Source organism: Ambystoma mexicanum, chromosome 1q (assembly GCF_040938575.1).
Source record: "Ambystoma mexicanum isolate Mex_15411 chromosome 1q, UKY_AmexF1_1, whole genome shotgun sequence".
NCBI classification, from domain to species: domain Eukaryota; kingdom Metazoa; phylum Chordata; class Amphibia; order Caudata; family Ambystomatidae; genus Ambystoma; species Ambystoma mexicanum.
The window spans coordinates 802,046,354-802,069,022 of NC_090922.1; the positions used below are offsets into that span (position 1 = coordinate 802,046,354).

General features: G+C 45.5%; 1 protein-coding gene across 6 annotated transcripts in view; it reads right to left on the reverse strand.

Moving 5' to 3' along the window:
* The window catches only part of SMG7 (SMG7 nonsense mediated mRNA decay factor), a 1,316,737-nt gene that overhangs the window by 1,040,031 nt on the left and 254,037 nt on the right, over positions 1 to 22,669 (reverse strand). For all 6 annotated transcript variants that reach the window (XM_069641403.1, XM_069641402.1, XM_069641401.1 and 3 more), the window contains exon 5: positions 11,531 to 11,702. In XM_069641403.1, the coding sequence (XP_069497504.1) occupies positions 11,531 to 11,702 (172 nt within the window). The remainder of the gene's footprint in view (positions 1 to 11,530; positions 11,703 to 22,669) is intronic.

Below are 22,669 nucleotides of genomic sequence, written 5' to 3' on the forward strand. Positions count from 1 at the left end.
GCACAGCTGAAGGTGTGAAGGAAGGCTGCCTTTCCCCACGCGAGCCTGATCGCAGAGATTGCTGTGCCAGAAATGTGTTGGAGACCAAGGCAGGTCTCAGGAGCGAGAGGGGTTCCTTAATTCAGTGGCTGGACCAGAGACGCCTTCAGAGAGGAAGGGTGTGTGTCCTTGTGAAGAGAGAAGTAGAAGTTGCGCCAGAAGCCGTGGAAGTTGTGCAACCTGCGGAAGAAGGATCACAGAAGCCGGTGAGTTAAACCTGGCGCTCGGATTCCTTGCGCGAGCACTGTCGACAACGGTATCCAGTTCAATCCTCACTCGCGTATAAGCAAAAGCGAGCTGCAGTTCGTTGAACTTTTAACAATGGGACAATGAGAAAGTAGCACTCACATGTGATCAGTAATTTCTCTTTAACTTGCATGAAGCGCAAACACTGCAGAAAGCCATTGTTAATTTCTTTAAACATTGTTAACTTTATGACATGGTGCGTGTGCCCAATTTCACTTTCCAAGGAAAGTGTGACCTATACATCTTTATTCACGCAAACATTAAATGCTTGTAATAGTAGTAAAGTGTTTAAACACTATCTACGGTTGGAGAGAGCAAGCAGTGCCCAAGCCAAGAGTATTCCCCCATTAAGAATGAAAGTGGCCTTTTTAAAAGCCAGAAAACAATCCAAGACTGAGCCCAATACAAGTTTAACCTTACCTAAAATACAAGTGTGCAAGCATTACTTGAAGCCAGGAGAGTGGCACCAAGGCTTCTGGGTAATTGTTTTGGCTAACAGTTGGCAGAAAGATGAAGACAAAGTTGGGGAAGGGAAACTTGCTGCTCATACATATTCTTTGAAGTTGACACACTACATTGCCAAAGACTTAAGCATCAGAGAGAAGTGGGTCATAAAGGCAAACCTAGGGTTGTCATTGTGGCAGACAAATGAGAGGCAAAGAGGATGGCCCTTTTGAAGAGAGATCTTCAGAGGGAGAGTTTTTAATTCACTAAGTACTGAAGCTGTGGTGATATATTGAGGTGTCAGTAGATGCAAAAACATCACCAGTAGTACAAGTGAAGTGGAGTTCTGTGAGACAAAAGAGAATGTCCTCATGGTACACTTTAGTAGAAGTGAAGTTGTTGAAGTAGAATCAAAGGTACTGTAAAGTCACCTGCCAAACCAACTGTGACTCATATATTGTGAATAGTGGCATAACTTAACCAAGAATTGGGTTTCACTAACAATTATAAAAGTTGCATTTATTTTCAACTGTGGCAAGTCTTCTTGGATTACTAGAAGTGGCGGCAAAGCAGCATGGCTGGTAATACCATTGGTGCTGTTTTGATGAAGTGGATATTCTATACATCACCAAGAACAACAGATTTCCTATTGTTGGAACTTCGTTAACAAGACTTTGGGCCTCATCACAAATTTGGTAAATCTGCCGGATTACCACCCAAAGCAATTACTATTACTGCCACTTAGTCCGGCAGTAATACCACCAAATCACAAGTGGCAGTGGCGGTGTGCATTTCTCAATGGAGCATTTTAAGCGCAACCACTGCAGCCGTAAATGCACTGCGGTAAGCTGGAGGTGAATACTCCAACTTTCCGTCAAACTCGTGATTGGGCAGGGCAGTAATGCCATTACCGCTGCATTTTTACTGCAATGCCTAACTTCTGATGAGGCCCTTTGCTTTGACATTAAAACATCAAAAACTGACCTGAGACTATCTTTTGTACATGGACTTCCTTGTTTCTTTTTGTTGAGCATTGGAGTTCAATTACTTTGAATCCTGGGGGAAGGGAACTTGCCCAGGTTATTGAGGTTATCAAGAAACTGTGAATGTTATTTGAATTGCAGCCCAGACGGGGGAGCAGCGGCATAGACAGTGGTGGTGGGGTGAGATTAAAGTAGTCCAGCCGAGAGGGGTAGTAGGTGCAGGGAAGTGGATATAAGTAAGATTGAAGGATGGAGTGAAGTATAAGGAGGGTGAGAAGAAAAAGGTAATAGGTGGAACAGCTGAGAGAGCTTAAGGGAGGGAGAGGAGATTGAGTAGGAGAGTAGAAGGGGGAAGAGGGCAAGTGGCATAGGTTCAGGGAGTGGCACATCAGAGTATGGAAGGAACAGCAAGGGGGAATAGCAGAGTATATGAAAGGCACAACTTAAGTCATTCTTGTGGGGGAAGCCATCCAATCAGAATCTGTAGAATGTTCAATGAGAAAGCTTAGGAAGAAAAGGCTGAAGATGCAATTTTTTTTTTTTATTTTTAGAAAGTAGAGGTTACCAATATAGTACCTCTCTCGGATAGAGTGATGCCCAGCTAAGGGTGTGTTCGGAAACATTTTCTTTTTGCTGCTTTCCTTCTATAACCACTCAATGTTTTGCACTGTACCAGACTTGGAGCAAAGGGAAGCCTTTTTACTTTATTTGCCTTGCAAAGCTCATCCATCTAGGGGCAATGATCAGTCCCTATGGCCATCGGTGCAGGACAGCTCTGTTCTCCATAGTGCAATTTCGGTTTACTCTTTTTTAATCCCTTTATAGTGTGTTATTAGATAACTAGCATCTTTTTCACACTTGCATATAAATCAAATCTCAATTTTATCACATTTTGCATTTCAAAACAAATTAAAATATGCATATTAAAATATGCATATTAAAATACATTTTAAAATACATTTTAAAGCACGGGTTTTCCCCAGGTGCCTCGATATTAAAATCACCGTTTTCTTCCTCTATTATGGCAAGTTTTTTGGCAATGATCTCCCATACGTGGAATGCAGAGTGGTTTAAGACCGACGACTTGGAGGCATACAGCTTGCTCCAGAACTGGAGCAGGTTAGGATTGCAGTGGTTGGCATACGCTAGTTTGTATTCTACCTCCAGTTGTTCGCATTGGGTTAGGTGGTGTAGTCGTCTCAAGATGTCTACACCTCCTTTGTTCTCGAGGAATGCCCCTCCATGCACCCATGTTTTCCACCACCTTGACAGTTTGTAATCTTAATGAAAGAATGAATCTACTCATTCTTGGGTCTCGCTTCATGGTTAGATATAAGCACGGGCTGCTTCCGTTGAATGCCTGTTTGGCATATTCTCTGAATTTTCTCTGGGTGCCAAGGTGGGTCAATGTGGAATCTAGGTCGTTGATCCTGGCCTTTTCAGGAATTTTGGCTAAATTGTAGTCTATGTCTTTGGTGTTTGTGTTAGGCCAATTTTATGTAGATAGTTTGGACTTCTGGCCTCAAGCTCGCGGAACCATTTGCTGGATTCAGATCTCCTTGCATGTTGGGTGGTAAGCGCCAATAGCTTGTCTGGCCCAGTTAAGTCAAACTTTATCTTAGCCCATAAGTTACATGAGGCCAGTGACCAGCGAATGCCTATGGATGCAAGGTCCAGCTCCAGTCTAATGGCCTGCACGGGTGTGCCGTCAGGGAGGCTCAACATTGAGCGCAAGATCTTTCCTTCCAGCTTCTCAATAGGCACAATCCATTTCCAGGGGAAAAACTTCCAGAGCATAGATGATTGATGGGAACATTGAGATTTTATAAGCTAGGTTTAGCTTCTATATTCCTGCCACCTTGTCTATCAATGGTTTTCTTTAGAGCTAACCATTTCCACCAGGCTTTTTTGGTTACAGTCTCTAGGGTCGAGGTTGCCATGGATTTAGCTGTAATGTTGATTCCCAGGTATCGGTAGCTACTGGTGGTATCAATTCTTTCTCCTCCCAGCCACCAGTTTCTATTATTCCTGACGGCAATAGAGTTCTCAAATATCATGATCTTAGTTTTACTGATATTGGGCTTGAGGGACAACTCTTGTGAGAACTAATATAATGTCGTCAGAGTTTTGTAGCCCGACTTTGGTTCTATTGAGAATCACTATGCCCGCATATGCAATACATGTCAATCCCTTGTTACCATATTGTGGTGGGGTGTTATGGGCTGCCCCCAGTCTTCTCGCCAACATGGAAAGGTATAAGTTGAACAAAAGGGGCCACTGCACATCCTTGTTTCAGCCCCCCTCCGGGTGGGGATACTTTCCGACAGGGCCCCTTCCTGGGACAGCCGGATTCTCACCGTCGTATCCCCATAGAGGGCTTTTATAAAGTATAGCAGGGAAGGCTCCATCTCCCACTCTTCAAGCATGGACCGTAGTTTGGCCCAGTCTACGCTGTCAAATGTGGTCGTGTAATCCACAAAGCATGCATACAGTGCCATCCCAGGTTTCGCGTCCAGGTCGGATATCAGGGTTAACAGGGTCCAGATGGGATGAGTTGTTGAACAACCCTTTCTGAACCCAGCTTAAATGGTATGTTAAATTCCCTTTTCTGTTGACCATGCCATAAGTAGTTCTAGAAGAATGTTAGCGAATACCTTGCTACTGCAGTTTAGCATGGCTAAAAGGCGGTAATTTTTGGGCCTTTCCCCGTCACCTTTTTAAAACACTGGAATCAGGATGGCCTCTTTTCACGAGTCCGGGATCTCCCCAGATTGACAGATCTGTGTCAGTTGTCTTAAGACACTAGCCCATAGCTCCGGGTCACTTTTCAGGATCATGTTGTTTAAACCGTCGGGACACGTGGCACTTGAGGATTTTAATTTCTTGATTCTTGCCACTAGGTCTGTTTTCACCAACTCACTTACTTTTGAGTTTTGTTGTTTCGAGGGTATCAGATCTAGTCCTTCTGGGCCATCAAAGGAACCTTTGATGAACTCTATCCAGCTGGCTTCAGTTAGTTTTTTTTTGCGCCTCTATGGTTGGCTGGCCTTTCCCTATTCAATGCCAGAATTTCTTTGAATCATTCGTTCTTATTAGTTTATCTTCCACCCTCCGTCCTCAATGGATTCTCTGTGGTTGCTGAGCCATGAATTGTTCCTTGTGTTTTTTTTAACCGCTCCTTTAGGGCCGTACAGCGGACTCTGAACTTTTCCTCCAGCTTTTTGATGACAGAATTATTTTCTTTTTATTGGCTATAGCAGGATCAAAATACTGCCAGGTCTACATATTTTTTTATGCAACCCTTTCTTGGATGCCACAGCCTCAGCTTCCACCCGGGCATATATTTCAGTGATAATGTCTTGAGCTCTCTCCCCATCTCCGTTCTGCAAGTTGTACCTTAAGAGTGTGTTATATATCTAAGTGTGGTCTTTCGGGACCAGTGTACACGGTTTCCCCTTGGACTGAGACACACTCACCCTCATGTGTTTTTGGGTCTGCAGGTATGTCGCGGAGTTTGCAACTCAGCAATGCATGGTCGCTGGCCTTAATGTCTGTCAATTCCAGTTTCACCAAGTTCAAGGTCCGTTTGTTGATCAATATGAAATCGATCCTGGTGGAAGTTATGAGTTTACTCTACAATCCACTCTTCACCTTAATTGAGGTACAGTGGCGATACTTTGTGTCTCCATAACTTTGATATTCTTATATGTGTTTATCGGCATGACGTACCCAAGATAGCTTGTGGAAGCAGATATTTTTCTACCGTATCTCTTGTCTTCTACACTTTTGCATTTCACAGCTTAATAACCTTTAGAGTATCATACTCGAAAATGGCCATGCCACCAGAATTTCCCCTATCCGGTGGCCTACTATTTTGGCCACCTTCCTGCCCTCTCAGGGCCTTGAATAGTCATATATGGTATGCGCTTTCCCAGAGAAAGCTCCAGCTTTACTGGGCAAAGCGACAGGGTGTTCTTGTAGCCAGATGTGAGGGCGGGACTGTATCCATGTTCACATCTATACCAAACTGTCTGTTGCTGGGCAGATGTGGTGGCCAGAGGCTGTTAATGCTTGCACAGCCATGCTAGTTTGAATGCTGTAGATCCTCATCACTGGTGACCTTGGGGGGAGGGGGGGACACTACAGCTCCAATCCCGGATAAAACGACTCTTGCAGACATTCAGAAGGTGATAGGGGGTCTTAGTTCCCATGATAAAAAGGAGTATCTTGCTGAAGAGCCAAAACACGTCATTACAGCAAACTAGCATGGTGGTCCACCCTGTGCACCGACCAGCTTTCTCGTGGGCTAACTCGCTGCATAGGTCGCCCCCCCCGAAGAGTTGAGACTTGGGACTCCGTAGAACCTCAACTTGTGAAGTGTTCTCCAACTGTAGTTGTGGGGCTCCAGCACAAGGCGGGTCCTTGCAGGACCAGCTTCTTTGTTCCATAACCAATCGTCACCTGCCATTTTGCTCAAGTGGCCATCTTAGCCATCTGCCTGCATCCTGTCCTGTGGGTCTTCTAAGGTGGTCCACAGCGTGGTGGTCCCTTCATCGTGCCAGGGTCTTCCTTATGTCCAGTACCAGGAACAGTCTTCACAGAACACACAACCACTGACTAGCCGGACCTAAACTAGGACTCCGAAAGTGACCCCTGCTCCAGAGACCTCTAGATGTTCTACAGAAACAAGGCAGTATTTTTTTATTGCTTATAGCACAAACCTAGGTCAAGAGCAGCAGAGTGCTTTGGAATAAGATTGTGCCATAATTGTGTTTGGTATTTTAGACAGTAACACAGTATTGTTGGTGGAGGGAGAGAGGGATTATTGATCCAGCAGGTATTGTTGAAAGGGTCAGGTTTTTAGTGTTAAGGAACTGGAGGAAAGTAGCGGCATTGAGCCTCTACCAGTGCTGAATTCCAGATGTTTGAGAAGGGCTGCTTGCAAGTCTTCTGTTTCTTGCTATGCGAGGTGCCCAGTATCACTGCCCATCAATTTCAAGAAATGTCGAAGTGGTCCCTGAGTGAATAGGAGTGCGCACACAAATGTTCCCATCTCCCCGTCCCCTCCATAGATTGTAAAAGAACAAACTCCTCACCCTGCCCCTCCTTTTCCAGACTGTGCTCCGTGGAATTCTGGTCATGGACTATCCACTGGGCTTTCTCCAAGGTGGTTGGATTGAGAGATGGTCTGCTAAGAACTTTCCTTTAGTCTATTGCTTTACAAAACTAAAACTGCATGTTGGCTTTGCCAACTGCTGTTCAGACCCCTAAAAAGACTCCTAGCCTTCAGAAGAGATGTGTTTTTGGTACCTGCGATTATGGGCTCTAGGCCCCCTTTTCTCTTAGCCAGGGAAGGACTTTTTAAAAAGGAGTAAAGCCTTATTATATGAATCGGTGTAGAGTGTTTTTACTCCTTTCCACATAGTGGATACTGAAAATCCATCTCAACAGGTTGGGACTGTCCCTAGGTTAGAGAGGAACGGCCAATAGGACTACTGCAAAATATTAAAATCATTAAACTGTCCGAGAGTTGGTGTGTTCTTGGGGCCATCTGTAACAGTGACCAGAGACATTTCCTGAAGTCCCCTTGCCACCAAGTATCATTATACCATACTTCAGGTATATGCCATTGGGTCACCCTTAAGCTGCCCAGCACCAGAGTGCATCTCAGACTCTCCATCTTTGCCCTAGGACGATTTTATCATACAGCGGTATTTGGGGGGAAAGTTGGTGGCAGCTATATTTTAGTTTCCATTTTATCACAATGGTAGCCCAATATTCCTTTCTGGTAGCCATTGGGGTACCAATGGGTTTCTTAAATCTGGCTCTGTCATTTTGTGTTTCAGAGCTTCCTTTGTTCTGTGTGATCGTGGCATAGGTTTAAAAGTCGCCTGTCTGAACATGTAAGGTTTTTTTTTATGCCCATAATGTAAGCCTCCATATTAGTTCCAACTAGTTTAGTCCCGTTTATGTCCCTGGATTCACCCTCTCACTTCCTGTGGTGGGGGCTAAGGCCAAGTGGCAGTCCTACTGGCCATCAATATGGTTGGTCATCTGACCCTTTGCTTAGCAGACCCTTTTAGTGATTGGCTGGCTGCCTTTGTGCATGGTGTTTAGGCTTTGTCCTGCCCCTGCTTCACTCTTGCTTTCTTGTTCTTGTGACTTGGCAGTGCCATGTCAGTTGACCTGCTGAAGGAGTTTTCCCAGGCAACTCACAGTTTGCCATTTTAAAGCCTGCACTTGGTTAAACTTGCTAAGTGCAGCGGCATGGGTATATTCCCGTTTGGATTTTTAATCCACTGGCGGTCCAGTCCAGGACTCCTTGTGACTCCACACATCTGCTGGGTCAAGCCATCCTCCCTGGAACAGTTTACAAAAGCCTCTAGTCAAGATCATCGCTTGGCTTTTTTTCACTGCTGGTGTCCATAGGGGTGCTCAGACTTCTTCACTCCGCCAGATCGTGAGCTTGGGATGTCCGAGGATGCCTTCAGCTGTTGTGCCCATATGCTGCTGTGCTGCCTTCACCTTTTGTTCATCAAGCTGTTGAAAACCATTTTTGCGGGTTCTTATGCCAATGTAGGCCTGAGGGTTATGGTCCTGGGAAGAGCCTTTGTTCCTTTTCTGTTTAACTGGCATATCTGTTTGCCCACGGTGCAAAACCCCAGAACCTGAAAACCATACATGTGGAAAAAGTAGTTCAACAGGCTCTTTCCTGATGCTGGAGCCTTTTTGCTGAAACCTCTGACAAGGCCCACCTCTGTGTCCTGGAGTGGTCAATTATTCAAGATCCCCCCCACCCCCCGCCCCCCAAGGTGATCCTCTGGTCCAGGGTAGAAATTCCTTGGAGGAGAGTCTTTCCCAAAAATTCTATTGGTTGTCATGTTCTGCTGCAACATCTTCTGGGTCCTGAGGCCCCCTCCTTCCACCCCTGAAACACCTAATGCAGTCTAACTCTGGCCTTCAATGAGGTTGCCCATCTCGGAATGTGCACCTGTGGATCAAAAAGGCGTACCTTGACTAAGGCAGATGGCCCTTACCCCTCTACCATTCATTCCAATGGAACTGTGAGCCTACATTGTAATTCACCTAAAGTTGACTTTGGGGTACTTGGGTACCCCTGGACATTTTTGCTCGGACAAGGTGGTGTCCAGTGAGCTCCGAAGGCCATGTTTCTATTTTCTAGTATTTACCAGCGAGTGATTTTATATTTATTTTGAAAGTCATCTAATGTATTTCTAATATAGTGAATCAAATCAACTAATCCTTATGATACTAACTTTCGCCCCTTCAAATGTATGCATCACGTACATCTGTGTCATTTTTGGAAACCTTTGGCCATGAAATATAATTGATCCATCCGCTCTGTGCTTATAAAGCTATTATATGTGCCATAGAATTCATTGCAATACTATGTCCTAACGGTTCTTAAATTAATCTAGCATAGTGTTATAGGCCTTAGGGATTTTTCCCATACCCTACCATATGTGTTCGGTGCCAACCATCGGTTATAGGGCCTTACACCTAGTAGGGTTGGGTTGCGTCTTTAGGACACTATACATAACTATGCCACCTATATGGGACTTACCTGCTCGCTAGGGTTTATGGGTCCCTGGTTACCACCTCGCCCCATTATTTTATTTTGGGTGCTTGCCTCTAGTAGAGGGACCACATATTTACAGTGAGGTTAGGAGGGTACTTGTATTGACATTTCCGTTTTTATAATATGCCATCTTTTTAATAACAGTGTATGATTACCCAAGTAGGTATTTGAACTGGTACTTTTATATGTGGGACTTTAAAGTATATATTTCGGCACAAGTGTGGTGTGTTTCCTAGAGATTGGTGTGGACTAATTTTACCAGTGTGCCATCCTACTAATGCTATCTGAGATACATGCCTTGTCCACCTTACCTATCTTGAAAGGTTTGGCTTCCCTTTTTCACCAGGTGCGTTAGCCTTCCCTGTAGGGTTAGTGGTTGTAGCATCCTCAGAGGGTGGTAAAAAACACTGTCTTAACATGAACCATTAACAAGTGTTGCCAGTACCATTGGGGTGGTCTTATTGAAAAATCAGAGTACGGGGAATGTGGATTTAACACACTTGGTAAACCCCTTCACGTCAGAAATGGCATAGGTGCAAAGTCCACTTCCTAAACATGTCTCTTCCCCGGCTGCCCAGTGGCATTTGGCCTATGAACCCCACCAGTCAACCCTAGCATGGTTGGATTCAGTGTCCCCCTAAATGTGTTACTTTAACGGTTAGTCCTAAAAGTGCTTTTGAAATACATTTCTAACCAATCTGTTGGTTTTGCCAAAGCTTGCGCAAGGGATTTTTGAGACTTTCAAACACAAATGAGAAGGAATGTCTTGGTTTGCTACATGGCATGATTCGCTGTTCTTGTTCAATAAATTGGCTACAGTTTTCTCAATTGCTTTATTGAACTTCGCTTACTGTGTAGTGTTAACTGTAGGTAATCTCACATTAAGATTACTAACTGTGTGCGTTTCTGTATTTATATTGAAGTGTGTTTAGTAATGTATTTTTTCCTTGAGTTTTACCTTCAGTGTTAAAACCTAGCAAGTAGTAAATTGTTATACTTCTGTATGCTTACATAGCAGCCACTTAGCTCCTGGATTTGATGCCTATTGGGAACAATTTCTCTGTTGTAGCTTTTCCATTGACTTCAATAGAACCCACCAGCTTTTTGCTAGATCTTGAACCCAATCCTGACATTTGGCGGTAACTAAAGTCGTTTTGCTTTACTTCCCATTGCTCAACCCATCTCTTTTGGGAACACTTGTTAGCCCTTCTCGTTACCAGTGCAGGGGGACCTTTGCAAAATTCCTTTCTTGTTTTAGTGTAGCACACATCACCTTTACAGTGAAGTGCTGCAGTAGGACTGTGTCCCATTTTCCTTTTGTAACATTGTCACTTAAGATGTGACCAGCATGGGCTGTTGGCAGTGGAGATATGCCCCTGCCCATATTTTGGATAAAAGGAGACCTTCAGCTGTTCACCAGATTGTCCACTGGAGCCAAGGCCTGAAGAAGAGTACTGCGCTGTAGAGCGAAAGACAGCTGGGGGAAAAGAATGGTAGGCTTCTGCAGCAAAGTCCCAATGAAGCTTCATCTCTCTGCAATGATGCACAGAAAACCCATGTTGTTTCGACCCTTGGGCTGGTGAGATCAACTAGGTCAGACCACTGCACGAGAAGCCTGCTGCCAGAAGCCTTCAGTATCTCCTGTGCATCGGTCACTGTCCCAAGTTGCAACTTTGGACTCTGCAAGTCAACTTGGGCCTAAAACCAGTCCTCCTGCAGCTGCTGCACTACTACACAAAAAGTACACTTCCTGGAGCTGGGTCTTCGCTACCAAAAGAATTGGGGCCTGTGCCCCCCTAATCAAGATGATCTTTGCTACTGATATTCCAACTTCCTCCTCTGGGACTCCTCTCTGTGGGACCTGCTGTGGCTGCTGATGTCTTCAAGCAGGGGGGCCAGGGCACATCTTGAACAGTCTCAGCATAGAACAAATCTTTAATGCTCTGGACCAACCACTAGAAGGTGGAATATGCATTGCATGTGATTCTAAACAGAAAATCGTCCGAAAACCAATTACAACCAATAAAAAGGTACTCCGAGATTAACTCAATTGCTTAGCACCAGAAATATTTCACACCAACATGCCTTTAAAGTAAACTAAGACCTCCTAAACCTGTACAATTCCTTGTACAGTCCAACCCACCACTTCAAACCCCTAAATCTCTACCAACCGCACATGGGCAATGGCTCATTTGCCAGTAGTCAAAACACTACTTACCAATATCTCCCAAATGCACCAGGCAGTGCTGGCAGATGTAAGAGCAGGAGCTGGACTGTGGCTTTACTACACTACTAGCAGATGTCTGCTTATTGCTGATGATTCCCAGCTGCGAGGATCGTACTCGGCATGGCAGATCCACATTAAATACTGTGCACAGTTCTTGCAGCAGCTGAAATGGATATGGAGATATGAAAGTGAAAGGTAAGCACAAGAAGCAATCTCCTCAGTCAAAACTAAATGTCACGTGAATGCGCTTAACCACAGCAGCATAGTCCCCCAAATAATACAGGGCAAAGTAGATTGATCTTAGACTTTAATTTCAAGCAAGCTCTTCATTTCATAAGCACCATTGCCCCCTGTGAACTCAAGTCATGTAGGGCTGCAGCAGTCTCTCGTCTGACTCGAGGTAGTAGGGTTTTGATGCATTAACTTGACTAACAAATATCAAAGAACAGAAAGAGGTTGTGTCCAGTGTTTGAGTCGCATACTTCGAATACATACTGGTGGGCAGACTGTGCATTCTTAAAGCAATAAAAACAGTACTTATTACAGTAGAGTATGCAGCTGAGAGGTGGTTTTCTTTTGCAGCCACTGAGGTATGCTCTCAGCTTCGTTGAAAGAACAATTTAGGTCTCTGTTAAGCAACACAGCAGTCTCCATGAAAATACACAAAAGAGTAAGCAGGCACATAAGTGTGAAAGATACCAACAAAGGAAAACTACAGTAACGTTAACTTATCTGCAGCATTTTTACTGTCGATTCACATGCCTGGAATAGCAAAACTCACTCAGCTTCTTACCTTCCTTATTTAACTGGGATGACAGAGGCACGTGGATTACACTTCATGATGACACAGCCACTCTTCAGCACTCACAGATCCTTCCACCTTCCCACCCTCCCGTCGGCACTCTAAGAATGGAGGCCGAGTGGGCATAATCAAGAAAAACCATCCCCTCCCTCCCTTCATCTTTTCCATCTCGTCCTTCAAGCATATTGGAATTAAACTCCACTCGCCCCCACATCACAACCATTACAATCTATTGCCCCCTGGCACTCTTTACCGTTTCCTTCAGGACCTTGATCTTCTAGTTCAATCGCTCCCATTGAAGGCCCCTACCGTAGTCATGGGGGCCTTTACCTCACTATCACCACCAAGTCACGCTAGAGTCCTGCTCGATTCTTTTCTTTCTTACCACTCCCCGATTTTTCTCCACGATCAGCGCCCCTTGCACCCCCTTCCCCCTACACTTGTGGAAATTCTCTGGAAATGATCCGGTCATCTCTCCCATCGTCTTTTCCCCCACAAATAACCCTTAACCCTATGACCACTTACTACACATAAATGTACCCATCCCGCAAATACTCCACCTACCATAGTCACCAAAGTATCACCAAGAATACTCACCACTGACTGCTTTCATCTCCAGATACTCCTGAAGCATCCAGCTAAACCACATTAGGACCCAACATTGATCAGGTAGACCAGACTCGCCAATGGCCTAACATCCATGCTGCATTCACCCTGACAGCAAGCCAAACCAAACTTAAGACGGGACCAGCAATAAACAATACTAGTTACTCCATGCATCACTAGACACCATGCACCACAATCGCAGCAGGAACTAAAATGTGGCGGCCCAAAGAAGATCCTGCTAAGCTTCTTTGAATCTAAACGTCTGATCTTGGAGCCTTGGGAAACTAAATGAGAGCAACCTTGAAAAACCTAATAGATCAACCCAGAAATGACTGGCACAAAATGACCCCCTGATCAATGCACTCCATTTCCTAGCCCTCCTCAGACATTACTAACCATCTCCCCGAAGATCAGATACACTTACTCTTCATCACAGAAACTTGGCTCCCAGACGATCAGTCTCGGGTATCCACAGAGTATCCCATCAGTGTTCAAGACCATCATTGCTAATCGTCATACGAGAGGAACTGGCATAGCACTGGTGCATACAGGCTCCTTCGTAGCCTCAACACCCTCCAGTCACACCATCGCAGAGTGCAAATCACTCACTCCGGGACTGCTCCATCCCTTCCACAGGTATACTTAGCTTCCTCTTCATATACCTCCCTCCTACAGCCCCCACTTTGCTGACTAACTCGCTGCCACCATCCTGTCTTTAGATAGCCAACAACTACCTATTTGACAATGCATTACTTACCGTAAAAGCATTTCTGATGGCTGTATCTGCTTAGATTCACATGCTGTGCATAGTCCAACATCCAGTGGTCACTGCGGAGTATTGCATTTTGTTTTCGTAGTCAAAAAGGGGACGTAGGCAAGGCATGTCTGTAACACTATCCCTATAGTGACGTGCATTGTACCCACAATCCCTCACGCGTCGAGGTCCCTCTGTATTTTGTCTGCCCTGAGGGAGCCTATTAGACGCGAATACAGAAAAGAGAGAGATAGATAAAGGATGTCTATGTTCCTTCCATCCGAGCGGGAAGCAAGGGTGGGCACACGTGAATCTAAGTAGATACAACCATCAGAAATGCTTTTACGGAAAGTAATGCATTTTCTTTTGATGTTTTTAATCTGCTTAGAATCACATGCTGTGCATAGACTAGCGAGCAGTACCCGGAGTTGGGGGTGGGTTGTGAGAAGGACAGTAGAAAAAAGATGTCTTAATACCGCTTGTCCCACCTGGGCATCAGATCTAGAGTGGGCATCTAGACAGTAGTGTTTTGTAAAGGTGTTTACAGAACTCCAAGTTGCCGCTTTGCAAATGGACTCGAGGGACATTTGCAATGAATGCTATGGAAGCCCCAGTGCCACGAGTAGAATGTGCTCGCGTCTTGAAGGGTAGTTCTCTTAGCAAGAGTGAAACAGAGTGATGCATTGGACAATCCATCTAGATATAGTGGATTTTGAAACTGCATCTCCATCTCTTCCTGCTGCCACTGAGACAAAGAACTGATTAGTCTTTCTCAGAGGTCTAGTTCTTTCCATATAAAACATGACGGCTCTGCGTACATCTAGTGTATGCAGGCTCCTTTCTCCTAAATTTGAAGGGTTTTGAAAGAAAGTTGGTAGTTCTATTGACTGGTTGACATAGAATTTTGAAATACATTTTGGTGCAAACCTAGGATGTGTGCGTAGAACCAACTTATCTTTGTGAACTGTTACAAAGGGGTCTACTATAGAGAGCGCTTGTAGTTCACTCACTCTCCGAATGGAGGCGATAGCTATTAAGAAAGCAGTCTTAAGCGTGAGGTCCTTAAGGGATGCTTTGTGCATGGGTTCAAAGGGTGAGCCCATAAACCTGGTAAGTACCAGGTTTAGGACCCATCCGGGAGCTGGGTTGGCTATAAGAGGGTGTATTCCCTTTACTCTCTCCATGAAGGCTTTTATAACTGGGACTTTCCACCATGACACTGAGTTGAGAAGTGGTGTATGCGGAAAGTGCAGCTAGATGAACTTTAACAGAATTAAAGACCAATCCTGAGTCTAATAAGTGAGTCAGGTAAAGAAAAATGTGTGGGAGAGCAGTCAACGGGGTTGATGCTCTTATTTCTACACCAGATGACGAATCTCTTCCATTTGCTAGAATAGCAGTAACGAGTGTTAGGTTTTCTAGCCTCCTTAAGAATGTCCTTGCATCTTTGTGGCAGCTGTAAGTGTCCAAATTCTATGACCTCAGGAGCCAGGCTGCTAAGTTCATGGTCTACGGGCATGGGTGTATCGTCTTGCCCCTGTCCTGTGACAGCATGTTGTATGGGCAGGGTAGTTTCACCGGTGGAGACCGAGACATCTCCATCAGGTGAGCGAACCATGGCTGTCGGGCCCACTAGTATCATGGTGACTGGTTCCTGGTGCATCTTGTGCACCATTTTGTTGAGAAAGGGAGTCAGGGGGGAAAAGCGTAAACAAATTTCCCTGACCATGTTATCCAGAGACTGTTCCCTTGGATCGGCTCAGGGGGTACCTGGAGGCATAATCTTGGCATTGGGAGTTCTCCAGAGTTGCGAACAGATCTATTTCTGGGAACCCCCATTGTGTGAAAACAAAGACAATGTCTTCTCTTAACCACCATTCGTACTCTGCGGGCAGATGGAAGTCTCTGCCGAGTTCGTCTGCTAGCAAATTGAGTTCCCCTGGTACATGTTACAACAGGAACATGCTGTGTTTGAGAGCCCACTTCCAGATGTTCTGGGACAGCTTGGACAGCCCTGGAGAGTGCGTGCCCCCTTGCTTGTTGAGGTAGTACATGGATGTGGTGCTGTCTGTGAGGACCATCACCGTCTTCCCTTGCAGGTGTGCCTGGAAAGCCTTCAGTGCCTTGAAGACTGCTAGTAGTTCCAGCAATTCTATGTGGTTGGACGCTACACCCGGTAGGTGAGCCCCCCATCCTGTGAGGGATGCGTCTGTGGTTAGAGTGGCTTCCACTGCGGGGATGGAGAATGGTTTCCTTATTACCAGGTTTTGCTTTGACCACCACCGTAGCGAGAGAACCAAGGCCTGCGAGACCACCACTAGATCGTCACATTGTACGCTGGCCTGACACCACTGGCTTGCATTGGGTGCAGGCGTGCTTGGGGTACCAAATATATACAGGACGCCATAATTCCTAGCAATCGCATTGCTTTGCGTACCGTCACCTCTCGACCGGCCACATATTGAGGGATCTGAAACAGCATATTTTGGACCCTCTCGGAGGGGAAGACAAGGCCGTCCTTTGTTCGAATTAGAGCCCCTAGGAATTGTTTGATCTGACTGGGGTCTAGGCTAGATCTCTTCTCGTTCATGGAGAAGCCCAGTTGGAACAAAAGGTCTACAGTCTTTTGGGTATTTGAGAAGCATGTCTCGTAAGAATCCCGTGTTATGAGCCAATCGTCGAGGTAAGGGTATACTGGGATGGACAACCTGCGCAGGTGGGTCGCTGCCAGTACCTTTGTGAATACCCTTGGCGCTGACGCTATGCCGCAGGGTAGCACTCTGAACTGGTAGTGTTTGCCCTTTATCATGAACCTGAGGTATTTTCTGTGCGCTGGCAACATTAAAATATGAAAGTATACATCTTTCATGTCCAGTGTTGTCATGTAATCTCCCTCTGAAAGTAGGGGGATTACTTCTTGTAGGGTCACCATGCGAAATTTTTGAGGTTTGACAAATTTGTTCGCTGGGCGCAGATCTAGTACAGGGCGCATGGTTAAGTCCGTTTTGGGTACAAGGAAGTACACTGAAAAATACCTTCCGTTACCTGTGATAGGCACGACCTCTATGGCTCCTTTTAGTAGCAGCTATTCCACTTCTTGAAGAAGGATAGCGAGGTGCTCCGGTGATAAGCGTCGTCCCCTTGGGGGTCTGTACTTGGGAGACCCGACTGAATTCTATGCAGGAACCGCGGACTATGGTTGACAATACCCAGCGGTATGATGTTATTCCCTCCCATGCTGGTAGGAAAGATGTTAACCGGCCCCGACCGGTGATGCATGGGAGGGGACCTGAACCTTCGGGTCATTTGGGGTTGGTAGCCTGGGATCATCTGGGAGTGGTGTCCCGACCTCTACCCTTGCCACGGACTTGTCCTCTGAGTGTATTGGCCACTGGTTCCCCGAGTAGAGGACCAGTTGGCTGCAGTGTACTGCTGTTGTTGGCGTTGGCCTCGAAAAAAGCGTTCATTGCAGAATCCTCGCTTATTGGGAGGCCTTGAGATTTGTTCTAAAGTCTTTAGGGCGTTGAAATCTTTCTTCACAGTCTCCAGTGCGTCATCCGCTGCTTTCCCAAAGAGGTTAGAATCCTCTATTGGTTTATTAATGAGTGACGCCTGGGTTTCTGGTTTAACACCGGAATTGCGGAGCCAGACATGACGCTTCAGAAGAATTCCCTGGACTAAAGAACGGCCAGCCGTTTCTGCAGCATCAAAAGTGTTTTTAATGATGCTCTGGTTAACCAGAGTTCCTTCTGTTACTGTGGTTAATAAGCAAGTTCTTAAGGGCTCGGGGACTTTGAAGTCCTGCCGTAATGTTCCCCATAGGGCATCAGAATAACTTGCCAGTAGGGTATTATTATTGGCAATTCTGGTTGAAAAAGCTGCCAACGCTGTAATTCTTTTACCCAGGGCGTAGAGTTTCTTTCCTTCTTTGTCTGGGGGTGATTCGCTGGTTGATAGCGGAACCCCTGCTCTTTTCCTTGTGGTAGTTACCACCAAGGAGTCTGGAATTGAGTGACCCCTAATGTAAAATGGGTCTGAAGGAGAGGGAGTAAACAGTTTTTCAATTCTTGGATTGACCCCTCTGAACAGTGCAGGTGTAGACAGCGATGGGGTGATTTGTCTCTTAACTGAGGCGAGGAGGGGAATGGTTTGACTAGTGTGAGGTTTTTCTTTAATGATTCTTTCTACAAAGTCAGTATCGGGAGTAATTTCACCAGTTTCAATCTCAAAGTGTGCTGCTGCCTTCCGTAGTAGCGCGTTGAAAGTGGGTTGGTCATCTATTGGTGAAGGATTCCTGACCGGTGGGGTCTGAGGAGAGGGAAGGTTTAGGATCTCAGGATCTGTAGACTCTGTTGGTGACTGCCAAGGCTGTGAGCCACCTTCATCTGGTTCTTCCTCGATGCCCCCCCACTAATGTCAAGGTTTCCCTCAAAACCTTCTCTTTCGAGGTTCTGTTGGTCTTCACTATCCAAGAATTCTTCGTCCTCTTGGAAGTGAGGGTCTTCTTCAATGAGGTCATAAGTATTAGATTCCTCTTGAAGGGGGTTAAATAGTCTAGGATATTTAGCCCTGGGGTCCTCATGAAGTACCTCTCTTGGGAGTTTTATGTTCAGGAGTGGACATAAATCTATCCAGTTTCTCCATACATGATTGGAATCTCTCAAGAGTCCAATGTGGTAACCCAGAACGGTCTGGAGGTGAAAAAGGAGGCTGTTCTTCCTGTAGCCGTATTGATCTGTCCCATAACGTCGAGGATAAAGTCCCTTCGCCTTCTGAGAAACCTCCTCGTAGTGTAGGGCCTTCTTTTGACGGTGGGAGAGGTCCATGCCTCCCTTCCGGCATTCTCAGCGTTTCCCTGGCCTTGTGAGCGGTTTTCGGCATATCACTAGCCATCTGTTTCTGGCCGTCCGTGGAAACTATACGCGCCAAACTCAACGATTAGTTTCTCCGTCGTGGGTTTGTCTGGCGGCGTGCTGGGCGATGCAGAGTCTTTTTCGGCGACGATAGCACTCTTACAAGGCGCATCGCCTGGTGTTTTGGTGATGGCGCCCTTGTCTGTAGGTAGCCCAGTCGCTAGTCGCGGCTGCGGTGGCGCCAGTGGGTCCAGTGTCTCCGTTGGCGCTATGGCTTTCTTCGTCTTCGACGAAGAAGTGCTGTGGGTTGTGTGTTTATGTTTATGCCTTCTGTGTTAGTCAGTGTCGCCGGGGTGTTCATCCCCATAAGTACGGCGTGAGCCGAACTTGTCGGGGCCGGGGACAGATGCAGAGTAGCGGGTACGCTCCCTAGAGAGGGCTACAACTTCCGAAACAGAGGTTGGGTTATCACTATCCTCGTCACACTCGGCGGCAGCTCTAGACATAGCATAGGCTGCCCACCTCTTGACCCTGCGGTCCTTTAAAGTTTTCGGGCGAAGCAGTTTACAGGCCGCACAGCCTTCTTCGTTGTGGTCGAGGGGTAAGCAACGGTTACACCGCTTGTGCTCGTCATTCCATGTGAATTTGCCCTTACACCGTGGGCAAAATCTAAACAGAGTCCTCTCCATAGCTGAGGATATAGATACGAAGATACAAGCGATAACCCCGAAGGAAAGGGGGGGGAGGTGGGGTGGAGAGAAAGGCATTCTTAGAAATAGAAGAAATGTCCCACGACCCCACTCTCCCTACTGTATAAGGCAGGGGAGGCCAGGCCACGTGTTCGGCAGCGCCGAAGGATCTCCTCCACCTAAGTCACCGCCGTCGAAGTTCTTACTCGACGGTGAAACAGCTTCGACGTCGAAGGAGGGATCTAGTGTAATATATAATATTAAATAACAACCAAAGGGTCGAGTAAATGTTTTTGCAATTTCTCTCGAGGAGCTCAGCGTTAAGGTGACCAATATCTGGGCGGAAAAAAACAATCTGAGGGACCTCGACGCGTGAGGGATTGTGGGTACAATGCACGTCACTATAGGGATAGTGACACAGACACGCCTTGTCGACGTCCCCTTTTCGACTACGAAAACGAAGTGCAATACTCTGCAGTGACCACTGGATGTCGGTCTATGCACAGCATGTGATTCTAAGCAGATTAACAAACATCAGAAATGGAGATTTCAACATCTGGCTCGAGAAAGAAGACCATGCTATTACAAAGTCACTTGTACTCCATTACTCTTCACATTGTAAGTAACCTCTGCATGGTCACCAGGGTCTGCCCTGCCGAATTCTACCTCAGGTGAGGTATGGCAACCACTGCCTTCATGCAGGCATTCCTGTGAATTCTTTATTCTGGAATCCTCCGAAATTAATGCCTCAGGAACTGATGGCGTACCATACAGGAGAACAAAAGGCCTAGACTCTTCTGAAGATTCCTTGGCATCCTCATAAATCGAGGAGAGACTTGATATATTCAGCACTTGGTAAAGGGGAGTCTGCTTTCTCCATTGTAGTAGATGTAGTCATATTTGTGGTCAAAGGTGCCCAAATCATCGAGACTGTCGACGGCTTTGATGGTTGCATCAATAGCTTCCATACATGTGGCATTGAGGAGCTTGATTCTCGAAGCATAGATCGTTTTTCATAACTTCTTGGTGCCGATGGCGTCGATGGAGTCTTTTGGCACTGATGACGTTGACTATTCAGTCCTCGAAGAAAGAGGCTTTACCTCGACTCGAGGGATCCTTCAATTGCTCTTGAGGAGTTTTTCCCAGCCAGTCCGAAGACGCACGGCTTTTATGCGCGAGATCTTCGACCAGAGCACGACTTTTGGGTGTAGTCGAGGGGGGCAAGGCCGCGTTCTCTAACACCTTTAACATTTTTAGTCTAAACTCTTCCCATTGGGCTGGTGGGGCAGATTTAGTGGGGCATACAACCCGTTCGAGAGGAACTGGTGAGGAACTGGTAGACAAGGAAGATGGCGATCTATGGTGCAGTTTCTTTCCATTACTAGAGGACGAGTGGTGGGAACCACTACGTGATGGGGATCCCTTATTCCGCTTACGGCAAAAAGAAACAACTCGACCAGTCCAAAGTTTCTTTTGTTTTGACAGTTGAATGGGATTTATGGGTCCTACCTGCCGCAAGCTGCTCTCTGCGCTCTCGGGGCTTTTGCCATAATTAACAGGAAGTCAGTCGCACTCCGATGATGGATGAGCAGATTCCCAGACTCCATAAACAAATTCTATGGGGGTCCGTAAACAGACATCTTCGAGCTGCAGTCACAACATTTCTTGAAACCAGATTTGGGAGTGGAAGTCGCCGAAGATGAAGCCATTCTATCGAATGCTTGAAGACACAAAGACTTTCTCACAAGGAATGAAGCGTACCGTATCCGAAGCAAAGAAAAACAGAACTTGAAGCCAAGAGGCGCTGCGTATGCTACATATACCTTTTGTGACGTTGAAATCAGACGGAGACCTCAGAGAGAGATCGAGTCGACAGGCATCGACGCACAGCACCCCCTGCTGAATATTTTATTTCCGAAGCAGCAAAGCTGGATATTGGAAATATCAAGATAAGGAATAGGAGGGAGGACACAATCCATTTGAATGTGAGGTTTGTTTGCCCAAACATATGTTTAAGTAGACTGGAGTGGAGGTCTGATAGGAGGGAATATTGGGGGAGAAAACAGAGAATTTAAAATGTAGAACTCCTCTGGTATTCTGCCCCATTTGTGGTCATACGTCTATTCTAACTGCCATGTTTAACCGCGGGTTACATAACTAAAAGGTGGGTATGCCCCATTTACAACCTTTAGCACAGGTGCCAACAATAAATGAAAAAAAAATTAAATAAAGAAAAAAACACAGGCGAGTGCAAAGGTTGAAAAAATACAACAGAAAATAATTTGAATCATCAAGTCTGCATTTATCCAATAATGTGACAATCAAAATCCAAACAAGCACAAACATTCATATAACTCAACATTTATAGAAAAAGTACCAATGCATAAAGTAATCCAAATAATTATAAATAAAGTGCATACATGGACCGCAAGGTGTCTCTGCTAAATTATAAAGTGCACAACAAAAGGCAATGTGTTGAATCCAACAAATATAATCTTGGACCAATCCTTTAAACATGATAGCAAAAGAATTCACAGTTTACTAGGAGACTCATGTAAGGGCGTTTAGTGACCGTCCCTATTCTAGTTTCAACAAAAACCATGTCCACGGTTTTGGAATTGTTATACTCCGGACTTGTTACGATTTGCTTCCTTTTCTTAATTTTCAAAAAGTAATCCCGCTCAATACATACATTCACTAATGTGTTCCAGGGATTCTGATTAATTGCCCATAGAAAAATAATGTATTGCATACTCAATATGCCAAGGGTATCCGGTAAATATCGGGCCTTTTAATTGAAATGGAGAAACCTACAAACAGTTAGAAAACAGCCTGAAAAAATATATACAAATAGCCATGTATATACATGTATATATGTACACCAGAAAATATAAGAGATGAGAATTGAACAGCACTTCCAACAATGTGCAGTGCGTACGTCTCCAGTCTGATTCTCCCAATATCCAGTGGGATCAGCTCTTATGTGGCCAGTAGACGGATCCCCATGGTATCTCTCCGTTCTAATGGCTGTGCCCTGTTGCTTGCGTTCACGGGATAAAAAGCTTCATTGAGCCCAATGTCTGCCTCTTGGAGAAACAAATTGCAGAGTGTAAATGGAATAGTTTGTAAAGGGGCAGCTCCTTTCGAGTTATAATTGTTTCATGTGCCCTCAATTCCTAAACGCGTACCTGCTTAAACTCGTGTTGCTACTATCTTCGTCTCCAAAAAACTGACATTCGCGCCTGACCGCCCGCAACATTCTTGGTTCATTCGAAAAAGCCTAAGTCAAATGCAATCTTTGTATTTGTTTATTATTTGTATCATGCACCTAACCCTGAGGTAACTGGCGCTGGAGATCTTAACATGTTTACAGGCATAAATAAATTGCATAAACAAGCATACATATGCAAAGGTACATCAATATGT